The sequence below is a fragment of the Nipponia nippon genome, unplaced genomic scaffold, assembly GCF_047370975.1.
Source record: "Nipponia nippon isolate SJK-2023a ecotype South Korea unplaced genomic scaffold, ASM4737097v1 scaffold_23, whole genome shotgun sequence".
In the NCBI taxonomy this organism is placed as follows: Eukaryota; Metazoa; Chordata; class Aves; order Pelecaniformes; family Threskiornithidae; genus Nipponia; species Nipponia nippon.
This window is the reverse complement of record NW_028262340.1, coordinates 7,858,281-7,870,583: the sequence shown is the minus strand read 5'-3', so window position 1 is coordinate 7,870,583 and position 12,303 is coordinate 7,858,281. Positions and strand designations below refer to the sequence as shown.

Below are 12,303 nucleotides of genomic sequence, written 5' to 3'. Positions count from 1 at the left end.
GTGTCAGCCCTGATTTCTGAATTGCTCCAGAGAGCGCAGAGTATGAAAAGAGGATCTTGGTTTGGACCCAGAGAGACTACTTATGACTGTCTTGCCTCCTCTGCCCCCATAACGTGCTCTTGGAGAACCAATAACGAAAGAAACAAATTACTTAATACCAGCAAGGCAGCTGGTCCCAGCTCCACAGAGGGATCCTCAGGAGCCGATGAGGTCCAAAGCAAGGGAGCTGGGAGGAGGTGCCAGAGAGCAGCGTGAAACGGCACCGTGCCGCTGCTGAGCACAAGTCTCCAGGGCTGGGTTCATGCTGGCACCTCCTTCACTCTGCCACGGTCCCAGTGAAGCAGAAACCGTGTCCACAATGACAAACGGTGCCGAAAGATGAGCGTCACCGCTTCCAAGGGAGCTTTACATTGCTCAGTGAAGCCGTGCAGGTGCTGCAGCCAGCCAGCTCTCTGCATGTGGGCCCGGCAAGATCTGATAAACCCCGTCCCGACCAAGACAATTTTGCGTGTTGTGTTATCAGGCACTTGGCGCGGGGAGAGGAGCCTCCGAAAAGCAATCAAAAAACCCCGCTGTACGTCCATGCAACTAAAACACTGGAGCACCCGCCCCAGCAAGCTGACAAGATCAGAAAGCCACAGGAGACACAAATGACAGCACGGAAAGGGGTTTGGTGTGGGGAGGAAGGAGGAGGAGGAGGATGAAGTCAAGTCCAGGATGTCACGTGAGCAAGTGAGTAATAGCTGTTTTCTGTATTAGCAGTCCCACCTAGCCGAGATGGGCTGGCAGGGGCGTGCTGCAAGAACAGGTCTGGTTTTCAGAGAGGTCCTTGCAAGCACCGCTTACGCCCTCGCACACGTGGGACGACCCGTCATGGGACAAAGTGCAGATTAAACGCGTGAGTCTCCTCGCGGTGCACATCCGCAGCAGGCTCTCTTACCTTGTCTGCCGCGTCCACGAGGTCTTTCTCTATCCAAGTGATGTCTGATTTTGCCTGCGGGACAATAAATGAGTGTCAGCACAGAGGGGCTGTGATACTCCGCTAAAGTTTTCCCAACGAACTTGTTTAGCGCGGCCCGGCGAGCTGTTTGCAGTCACTGGCGGTGTCCCACCAGCCATCGCTCCTCGGGATGCGGTTCTGAGCTGCGCTGGTGGCTGCAGAGCAGCCGGAGCCAGCTGCTGTCAAAGGCTTCGATAAACTCTGAGGGGCGGTGGAGAAGGACACGGTGGCGGCACTCGGTCACACGTGTGCCCCAAGAATCGGAGCACCACTGCCAAGGAGAAAGAATTCATTTCTGGCAGGTTGATTAACCTCTAGGTCAGCTTTTACTCTCAGCTACACCTGGACAAACTCCAGGAGCGTCTGTCCGGGGTCTGCAGGGAAGTTTGACACCCCCGTGGCCAAGAGCGGGCTTCTCTCCAGGGGCACGCTCAGCCTTTCCAGAGCAACCAGGAGGAACATATTCAAATACCCAAACTCACCACATCCCCGAGGGCAGGGCCGGGCCAGCCCAGCTGCTCCCACAGGTCCCTGAGCAGCATTAGAAATGTCAGTTTATGCTGCCTCCGGGGCCAGATGCAATTCTGTGGCCCTTCATGGGGAGAGATGCAGAAGCATTTCAAGGGAGCTCAGAAAAGAGCTGCTTCTCAGCTGGGATGCGGTTCCTTCTCCCCAAAAAACTCAACTTAAGGGAAGAAGTAAGTTTTTGCAAGGTCAGTAAGTTTTTGCAAAGTCAATAAGTTTTTGCAAGGTCAGTCCCCAAGCCTGCTGTATTTTAATGAACATACATAGATTTGCTATCACATCTAGGTACTTTTTCACCTGGTTTTGAGATAATGAGCTAGGTTTGAAAAGAAAAATCACCCCCCAAAAAATCAAGTCAGATTTGAAACATTTCCTCCGAGAGGTTCAAGCCTTTGGCTGCAGATGAGACAAAACTCGTGACTGCGGACGGAAGGGATCTAAGACTCGGGCTGTGACTTCTCTTGTGTCTTTCCGAGCCGTCTGTCAGCACGACGGAGCCCGCGGCGCTGGCAGGGCTCTTCGGCGCCGGCAGCGTCAACCGGGTGGGCGCAGCGCGAGGCAGAGCGACCTGAAAGTAGGACAGGAGCTACGGAGCGGCGAGAGAGGGAAAAGTGAGCCTTGGGGAAGGGAGGAGCTGCCTGAAAACAGTGAGATTAGAGTTAAGAATTAACTGATTTTCAGCTCCGGAAGGACTGAATCAGATCGGAGGGGGCCCTCGCAGTCGCCTCTTCCCCTTCCTCCCCTCCATCGCGCTGCCCTGGCTGCGGGAGCGGCCAAGATCCCTTTCGGTCTGGGAGAAGGTGGCTGTCCCGCTGCGGGAAGCGGATGCCCGGGGCAGCCGGCTGACACATCTACCAAAGCCACAACTAAACCCCTTCCCGAGCACCCAAAAGCGATCACAAAAACCTCAGCGGCTCCCCCCCGGGGATCACACCCACCCACAGGGAAACCAGCTCCCTCACGGCTCCTTCGCTGCTCCGACCAGCGAGCAGGCACCAAACCCCGCTGCGGATGGGGACGGACCGATTCCTCTCCCACAAGCACGGATCTCTCTGCAGGTCCACCCTACCAGCGCGAGACACCGCTCCTGCGAGCTACCAGCCATCTTCTGACACCCACCGCCTCGGGGGAGGCCATTTTACAGATTCCTGCACCACGGGGAAATGATATTTGCTGCTCCCGGAAAACAAAAGGACACCGCTGGCCACCGGCCAGGTCTGAGCCCAGGAGGTCGCTCAAGGCAGAGGAGGAGACAACTTCTTCTGAACTTCCCAATGCCGCCTTCGAACTGCCCAGACGGCTTAGTCACCCTAGATCAGGGGCTGGGGACAGACATACGGGTGGGTTTTTTTTCCCAACGCCAAGTTCAAAATACAAGTCCTCCTTCCTACTTTCCCCTTTTTTGAGGAAGGATTTTACAAGCCAGAAGCCAAGAGACAGGTTTGTTTTTGCTCGCGTTTTGTCACTTTGCTGGTTGAGACAGTCACATCTAAATGCAAGGGAAAAAAAAACCTGCAAGAGCTAGAAACAGATTACGCTTTTGGCATTTCGCTTCCTATTCATCAACAACTAACCAGAAGCTGTTTTAATTTCTGTTGCTTCAACACATGTTCTGGTCCCAAAACACTCCCAAATTCTGGCAGCACCTAGGAAAGACACTTCTTAGAAAGCAGTTTTACCACCAGAAATGCCTTTTCCAAAAGAGAAGTCGTTAATTAAGACTGGGTGAGGTCTGGCTCTCTAAGGTCAGCGATTCACCAGCTTCTCATGTCCTGCAGAAGAGACAGAGCACAGTACTGTATGCAGAGCAGATATTTTATCAGCTAGACACTTGCCTCCTGGATCCTTGGCTTGCTGCGAAAGAGGAGCCTCAGCATCTCCAAACCTTTAGGCTGCTATTCTCCCATACTTTGCAAGCTGGCTTCCGAACTTAGAGCACTCCGCAGCGCCCAGACCAGCACGAGAACCCCGAGTGTAGTAGTTACGTCACTGGGATGTATTTTGGGAGTTTTCGCTGAAAGGAAACTGTGGTTTCGTATGGGGAAATTGCATTGTGTGGCGATGGCTGCACAATACCAGCAGCCAAATGAAAACGCTGGATGGCTTTACGGGTGCTTAGGCATGGCTCTTTCCATCAGCAAATCTCAGCAGGCTTTTCAAGAGGATCAGCGTGGTCCCGGTGTCACAGACAGGAGAACAGGCGCAGAAAGAGCAATTTCAGCCACCGCACAAAGCAGCAAAAAGCAACTGAGAGTCTGTGCAGCTTTCTTCCCCAAAGTTAAGCTGGCCCTGCTCTGCGCAGCACAAACGCTGAGGCTGGCCCAAACCTCCTCCCTGTAGGCTCAGCTGGATCGCAGGTCTCCAGGGCAGGAGCCAGGAGGAGGCAGCTTCTGCACCCTTCCCTGGTTTGCCCCTGCCCCGTGTCAGAGTCGCGCTTGGTCGGCTGCTGTGTCGGGTCTTTGGGACCTGCTGCGAGGCCCCGCGTGAGGTTTGCGCACTGACATCTTATGGGAGGGTTGCACAATCCTGCCCGCTTGCTCGGGGTCAGCTCCTGCCCCGTGAGGCTGCTCTGCACCCTGCTCTTACACGGCCAGGGATGCCTTAACACAGCCAGAGGGGGAAGGAGGTGGGAATCGGCCAAGTCAGGCAGCACAGACACGGGGACTGGAGCGGGGAGGGATGAAGGGCTTCAGCCCTACAGCTCTGAATCAATTCTCTCCCAATTTCTATGTTTGCAAGGAAAGGAGTGAGCCGCGTGCTTGCTCCCAGTTCCCGTCAAGAGGCCATCTGCATTTCATCTATGCAAAGCAGATGCCCTAGATGGTTTCAAAAGTTACCCAGCTCTTTCACCAGTGTCACTGCAAGGTCCTTTGCTGTTCTGCAGAATCCCTTTAGCTGTCCCCGCTCTGTACCTTAAAAAGTCACAGTTCCTGCTGAACTTCTTTCCAGATCCATGCAACTTTTGCAACTGCTAAGCTTAGTGCTGCCCTGGACTGCGGCGTTCAGCCTGCTGCCAGGCTGCAGGTGTGTCTCCACGGAGCATCCCGATAGCTCTTTCCCACTCCTACAGCCTGCTTCCCGGGGGATCGCTCCCTCCTCAGTGGCAGGAGGCACAAGGGATCTCACAATAATTCTGCAGCAGAGAAACACAGAAGCTGGAGCTTACATTTGGGCAGCTGCGGCTCCTGCAAGGAATTAAAGCAGCTGCAGAAGGCAGGCATGCTTCAGCGTGAGATGGGACGATGCAGTACCCTGGTTCGTGGTCTGGCCTCTCTTCTGATCAGTTTTCTGACCTGTGTGTTAATGTGGGCACAAAGAATTGCATCCTCGCCCTGTCCTGCCTTGCCAGGGACCTGGCTCAGCCTGCCTGCCCCTTTCCTCCCCTAGAAACAGCACTTTGAATTCCTGAGGCTTTTCACAAGGAAGAGTCCCATCCTGCAGCCCTCTGCTAAACCGAGAGACCATAACCCAGCCCTGGTCAGAAGCTGAAGCCATCGGCTCTTCGCTTCAGATGCAGTCGGCAGCCACGGAGGGAAAGGCTGCTGCAGGAGTGCAAACCTCTGCTGCTTTGCTGTCTGTGCTCCCAAGAGAAGGGACCAGAACCAAACAAGCAGGTAATGATCCCAACATAAGGCGATCAATCTAAAGCAAGAAGCACAAACCAAAGGAAACTGCGGTGCAGGCAGCTGCATGCGAATAGGCAGGTTGTGGGTCTAAGGGCAGGGGACACGTGGGCTGAGCTGAGGCAAGGCCCTCCTCCATCACAGTTCCAAGGGACCTTAGACGTCCCGGGCGAGTTTGATGATTTTAGGGCAGAATTAAGTTGCTTCTAGGCCTTATTCCATATTTTTGTAAAGCAAAAAGTTGGATCCTGGGAGAAGCGGGATGATGCTGTCCGAGCAGCAGCGGGCCAGCCGCTGGCACTGCAGTGCCAAGACCCGGCTGGAAACTCTGCGTGAACCTGCTGTCGCTGGCACGTCCGTCCTAGGAAAGACGATCCCCAGACCCAGGGGTGCCAGATACAAATGGTTCCCAGAGCACAGGTTAAAGCTGCTGTCATCCAATTCTGTGCCAGCAGACAAGACCGTAGGGCTAAGCTCCAGCAAGTCCCAACATCAGCTCCATAAAACAGGACACTCGCTAGCTCTAGAGATTTAAATCAGAATAGCCAGGGACTGCCTTTGCCTCCTGCCAGGATCCAGTTACATCCCAGTGAGCACTGGGAACAGCATGGGGGGGGGGGGGAAGGATCAGGGTTTCATAAACAGGAAGGCGATGGTGTGAAGAACTGCTGCCCGAAGAGAGCCAGCTGCTGTCACGCCAGCACGCCTCGGAAGCGGGACCGGCGCCCCGCGCTAGGCCAAGGGGTGGCTCGGCAGAGCTCTCGGCTGCTGGCCAGGAGCCACTGGATGAAGAAGATGCCCACTGCGTGCAGCTGCCGGGGCTGCAGCTCGCGCGGACCCCCCAGCACAGACTGCTCCTGGGTGCCAGCCTCAGGAGGGAGAGCTGCACTGGCCTGAACTTTTGCATTAAGTTATTTTATGCAATGACCTCCCTGCAGAGCAGCAATTCCTGCTCTGGAGGGAGCTTGAAATAAATGGGAAGCCAAAGATGGTGCAGCTTTGCAGAGGAAGCAAGTGTGCTTTTTGCTGTTGTAAAGAGCAGAGAGGCAAAGGCTGCTCTGTCTGGAACTTTTTTCAAAGTGGTGGTTCTCAAAAAGGGGAACAAACAAAGCAAAGAAACCTCCCCAGCCACTGCCTCCCCTCCTGCAAGGGCCTTATTTGGGCAAGGCTGACGGTTGGTCTCATTTGCAACCAACGAATTGGCCAGGACCACATACTTTTGCCTGCACTTCTCGGGCGGATCGCCCTCAGTGCCCCGGGAGCCCCCAGACTCGGCCCCAGCCTGAGAAATCCTGGGGGACGCTCGTCCACGAGCAGCACGGCTCTGCCCTGAGCAGACGCCCTCGCCAAGCGAAGGGCTTCCGCTCGCGGTGCCTGCGTCTGAAGGGACCACCGGCCGGCACGGAGGAGGGGCTGGACCCGTTTAGAGATGGGACGGAGCGAAGGGAGCTGTGCCTCGAGGCAGAGCCATTTTGACACGAGAGGAAGCGCTGCCCACAGCGACGAGATGGTCGTATCAGCAGCTGCAGATTTTAACTCGCTTTGTTGCCATCCACTGACTTCCAGGAAAGCAAGGCGGGCGATGCTCACTACCCCCACAGGAAACCTGCCCTCCGAGCGACGCCTCTCGAGAAGCCTGCCACTGCTCGGGACCTCTCGGGAGCCGAGAAACGTCAGCTTGTACCTGTGCGAGGTGCGGGTCCCGCAGGCGGCAGGGTCACCGCGCCGGCCCCTGCCGCTCCTGAGGCTCGGCTGGGAGGGCAGAGCGAGAGCTCGGGCCGGGTAAGCCGGTGCTGCGGCTCCGGGTTCGTCGGGAAAGGAGACGTTCCCTGGCCGGCCACTTGCTACAGCTTAGAAGAGAAGTTGAAAAGAGAAGTCCAGCCAAGCAGAACATTTTGTGAAATCGTACTGATTTCATTCAATTGCCGAAGTTAAACAAAACACCTGGGAGAGTTCATGAGTGTCACTCTATCTAATTAAGCGGGCATTGCAGTATCAAGGTTATATTCAAAGATTACACACCAAAGCCATCTCTCTCGTGCTTACACACACCACACATGCAATTAAAGAAAAAAATAATAATTTGAAACCTCGAGCAGATTTAAAAACCTCTCTGCCCCAGAGGAGACTCTGTCCTGTCCTCCCGCACACGTTCCGACGCGCTCGGTCCCAGCCCACGCTCCCCGGGCCGCGCCGGCTCCTCGGCCCCACAGCTGCCCTCCCTTCCAGGTAGGAAACCCTGTGGGCTCCCGTTTTCCCACTCCAGCACCATCCCGACCATCACCGATCCAGCACCGCGGCAGGGCTGCCCGCGCAAAGCAAAGGTCTGACCACCGTTTCATCGCATTTTATAAGACAGGGTTACTTTTGCTTAGCATGTGCATGCCCGCATCTGCACAAGGTCGGGGAGAAAAGACACGAGACCGCTCACTTGAGCTCCTCAGCCACTTCCAACCACACTCGGAGCAGGAAAAGCTGCAGAAGAATTCAGTCCTGGGGGTTTTCTAAAAGCAGGCGGCAGATGGAGGGAAGAGGTGAGCCCGTGCCCCGATGAGACATCAGAGAATCAGCAACAGCTTTTGCAGGAGGAGCATAAATGCTTGGGGTCACGGACGGAGCGTAAAAGACGAGGGAGATTCTTAGAGCAACCCAAGAGGATCTGCAGGGCACGAGACAGCCTCGTCAGTCCTTTGAACTGAGCTCACGCTGAACAAGGGCCGTTGCTGTTTTGACAGACAAAAGCCTCAGGAGGCAGCCAGAGCCCGGGGGGTGGCTTTGAAGATGGAAGTCTTGGACAAAGTCACTTCTACAAACACACTAAGGAGCACCGGAGACTTCGGCAACTGGAACTTCCCGATAAGTGGATAAGGACGGGGGCGGATTCCTGGCAGGAGCTTTCCTGCTAGAGGTCTGCAAGAAGGAATTACCGAGAGGGAACAGCGCTGCGCTGGAGAAGAGGCACGTTTCGCCCTACGCCACCTCCGAGGACTGCTTTATTGGTCTTTGAAAAACAAACCAAACCAAAAACAGGGGAGGGAGAAGAGAAGAAACCCAGGACGCACAGTCAGACCTCCGCACAGCGAGGCTGCCGGTAACGCTGGCGTCTGGAAATCCTGTGCATTGCTACCTTCGTGCACAAACTCCTACGGGACCAAGGCAGCTGGGAGAACTGAACAGGCAACTCCGTCGTGGCACGGGTAACGCCAGGAACCTCCCTCCGTATGGCTTGAACAAAAGCCTTAGACTCCGAGCATCCTAGAAGCACCCTGCTGTCTTCCTTGGAGCGGTTCCTCTCCACGCAGAGAGGCAGCCAAATGCTCAGTGCAAAATTAATTTGGTGACCCTTGGGAAGGGCTTTGCTGCCACTCCCAGCAGCGATCTTGGCTCCCCACAATGGGGGTTACAAGAAAATCCCTAAAAAGGGAAAACTCAGACCAAGACAGTGCAGTTTTACCCTGTTTGGTGCTTAGACAGAGAAGTTCCACCCTTTTTCATGGGCCCCTTCTCTCACCAGCAAGTTTACTTCTCTTGTACACAAGAAAGCAACCCACATCACCTTCCACGGAGGTGGACGGAGCTGCCACAGGGAGGAAACACTGCGAAATCCTGGAGGCCACGAACAGACACCGATGCGCTCTGGCAACAAGGAGAAGAGCCGCAGTAACAGAGCACAGGACTTCCCGGCAGAGCGTGGTGGGACAGCGGTGACAGGTACCGGTGTCTGCAGCCACGGGCCGGGCCGTGTCACCCCAAAGAGCCCGGGGACCCGCCAGGCTGGCTGCCCGGCCACCGCTCCCCCCCAGCACGCTCCAGCAGGTGGCACTCGGAGCATCTTTGACGTCTGTTCTGCAACAGGAGGGCAAGGGCAGCAAGGACCCATTTCATAAACATCCATTTCGTAGACACCTCTGGGGGAAGATTCAGCAGCCCTAGGACAGGGGGGATCTAGGAATGGATAAAGGGATGAGATGTTTTCTCATGCAGAGCCGGCGGTTCGAGAAGGGAGGAGGCAGAAGGTGGCCTCACGCAACAGAGCTCCCGTGGCAAGGCAGGCCCTTCTGCTTCACGACATCCATTTCCATCTGTTGCTACCCAACTCGTTGGACCGGGAGCACCAAAACAGCTGCTTTACGCCAGAGAGCTCGGGTCCCTCGTGGGATGGGGAGAGCAGGGAGGCTCAGGCACAGGCATCCCCCCGCACTCCCCGTTCTCCCTGCTCCTGGCTCTCTCCAGGGGCATTCTGGCACCAGATCTGGCAAGTTTCTTAAAAAAAAATGGAAAAAAAAAAAAATCTCTCCACCCTTTCCAGGCACTACAAGCCACAGCTGGCCAGCATCAGCTGACAATGAGCAGTTCAGGCTCAAGATACAAGCTCAGGCAAAACATCTTCCCAAACCCCACCGAGACTTCCCGATAGCTCTCCTGTGCCTCCGCAGCCTGCCGTGGAGCTGCGAGAGAAGCACTCGCAGGACCTTGCACCCAGTGAAATGAGATGCCAGAGAGGAAAACACCTTTAACTGCCAGGAGATAAGGAACTACTTAATTATGCAGCTTCTACAGAACAAATTTGTCTCCATTTAGAAGGTCCAAAGGATACTGCCTCCCCTTCCGGCAGCCCCGCACATGTTTCCCAGCAAGGAGGAGAGGTCCGCTCTCAGCAGATTCAGATCAGCTCGTGCTTTGATGATGGTAAAACCCGGAGACCCCGTCCCAGGCTTTTCTAAATGAAGAACATTACTCTTAGGAAGCAGCATTAAAGCACTATCCTCCACCTAGGCACGATGCAGTTTTGCTACTTCCAGTACAGAAGATGAAAACTCTTTCTGAATTATAAAATACAACGCTGGTTTCACAACGAGAACCAAGACTTGTTCGCTGCCCCTGGAGTTATCGTGGGATGTGGAAACTATTCTTGAATGCAGGAATTCCATACTCCTCCCACAACACACGTGCTGCTGGCAGTTTTCTTGTTGCAAGACACACGAAAAGTGGTCTCAGGACTCAGTAAAGCCTTTGCTCAGTACCTACCAGGTTTTGGTACATGGAATAACCCAGCGCTCTCCTACCCTCCGGGAAGGATAAACGTGCGAGATACGTTGGGAGACAAGTGACCGTCACATTGTCACGGTGGTTCTGAACTTTATCAGTGTTAAAAAACCCCATGTCCAAAACACACCCTGAGCTCTGCGTTACCAACACCGTAGCACGAGCGCATGGGATGAGCGCCTGCCGTAGCAAAGCACAATTTTTTCATTTAACGCTTGTAAAAAATACAGATGCAGCCAGCGGCCACCCCCTCCAGGGCTCAGCCGTGACACAGGCACGCGCCTGCCCTGCGTGCCAGGGACGGGACCGCAACGTGAAGATCTCTATCCATCCCCTTCCCATCATCGCAGTGCAGGAATTACAGTCACCCTGACCACTGGGAATAACGTGTTTTGTCCTGTTCCCCCAAGATACGAAAAATGCTATTTTAAGGAGCTTTTTTCCCCCACTCTGTCCATGCGGAGACCCTGGGGCTCCTCTCCCAGTGCTGCTGCACTAAGAGTGGCCCCCAAAGACGACCGCTGACCCCAGTCCCGGTGCTCCCTGGCTGGCCCGACGGCCGCGCAGGGCCATCGCCTCCCCCGCGCTGTAAGCAGACACTGCACATTCCCCATCCGTAACCAGGCCAGCCTGAGCCGTCCGGTTAAATACACCTCTCTGACAGCGAGGAAATCAATACCGCCACGTCTCAGAGTGCTTACGGGAGCACAAAAAGATTGTGTTCACAGTCCATTCAGTATTCCCAGAGCCGTGCCAGAAGCTCTGCCGAGACCAAGGTTTCAAGTGCAAACAAGGGATAAACGCCTTCATTTTCCATATCCAAGGGGTGACATTTCCCGGCTGCGCACTCCAGGACTGGCAAGGGAAGGACCTGGATTTCACGCTGCAGCTGGGAAACCCTTTCTGCCTCAGAGCGCTGTGGCAATGAGATCAGCCAGAGTCTCTGGGAGGCAATGCCCATGTCTCCCTCGCCACGGAGGCAGCCCGGGGCACGCAGCGAGCGGCTCTTCCTAAGGGCGAAGCAGAAGGGCTCCGGGCAAGGCAGGAGCCCTTGGGGACAGCTGGGACTATCCTCCCCGGGCGGTCCCCAGCCTCCCCCAGCCCCGTGGCGGCCCCTGGCAGGCAGCACAGCGCAACGGGGGGAAGAAGTTATTGCAGCTTCACCTGGAGCTATGGAAGGAATTTACAGCTTGTGTCAAAACTAGGCTTCAGCTTCCAAATAAAGCTGAGACTTGTAAAGCTGCAGGAGCTTCAGAGAGACTGCTTGCGTGTGCAGGGACTGTCCCGGATCGGCATCCGAGCCAGCTGTGGGGCCAGCGACCCCCCAGCAAACCCAGCCAAGGGGACTCAAAGCTCCCAGTTGCCGGGGTGCCGTACCCCAGAGACCCGAGCCCACTCTGACCCCTTCAAAAAATCAAATGTGAATAAGTCCTTCAGTATGAGCTCTTCGGAGTCCTCTTCGGTGCCAGCCCTCTGCTGCTGTCCCTGGCGCAGAGGGAGCTGCCGCCACCCCATCTCCATCTGCCCTTCCCTCGAGCAGGAGAGCAGCCGTGGCTCCTCCGTCCCTCGGGGGAAGCACCTGTAACTGACGGGGAGATGGACAACACAGGTTTCCTCCAGGTCCAGCACACAGCAAAAGATTTTTTTTTCCCCCCAATAAGAGGCTTTCTGGAGACAGAGCTTGAGGCTGTCTCTATGAACCCACGAGGGGGATGGAAATGGAAGAGAAGGAAGCGGAGCAGTTCTGATGGGTCGGCACGCCGTGCGTGAGGGCTGCCTGAGCGCGGCTCGCCAGCTCTGCAGACTCCGCTGCATTCCTCGTGTGCAAGTCCTGTAAACTGACCCTCTTCAATTATTCATTAGAGTCTGCAGCTCATCAGAGACTCTGCTCCTCAAACAGGCATTTATTTCGGTTTTGGTTTTTTTGTTTTTTTTTAAGAGCTGAGAAGCTTGCTGTTAACCATAGCCCAGCCTTGCCAAGGACGAAGAGCAAACGCGCTGGCAGGAACAAGCCAGGCAGCTGTCAGGCATTACGTTAAAAACAAACCCACTTGATTACTTCAACTGACAAGACGGAGCAGCCAGTTTAAACTAAGAGCTTTACCACTG

The 12,303-nt window shown here is 55.2% G+C and overlaps 1 protein-coding gene across 3 annotated transcripts in view; it reads right to left on the bottom strand.

Annotated features, from left to right (window-relative positions):
- RPS6KA1 (ribosomal protein S6 kinase A1) overlaps positions 1–12,303 on the bottom strand; it is a 39,814-nt gene that overhangs the window by 15,599 nt on the left and 11,912 nt on the right. For 2 of the 3 annotated variants that reach the window (XM_087760779.1, XM_087760781.1), the window contains one exon: positions 941–994. In XM_087760779.1, coding sequence (XP_087616905.1) covers positions 941–994 — 54 coding nt within the window. Of the gene's footprint in view, positions 1–940; positions 995–3,360; positions 3,728–12,303 lie in introns of those variants that run through there. The other variant, XM_087760782.1, reaches the window with a different exon arrangement.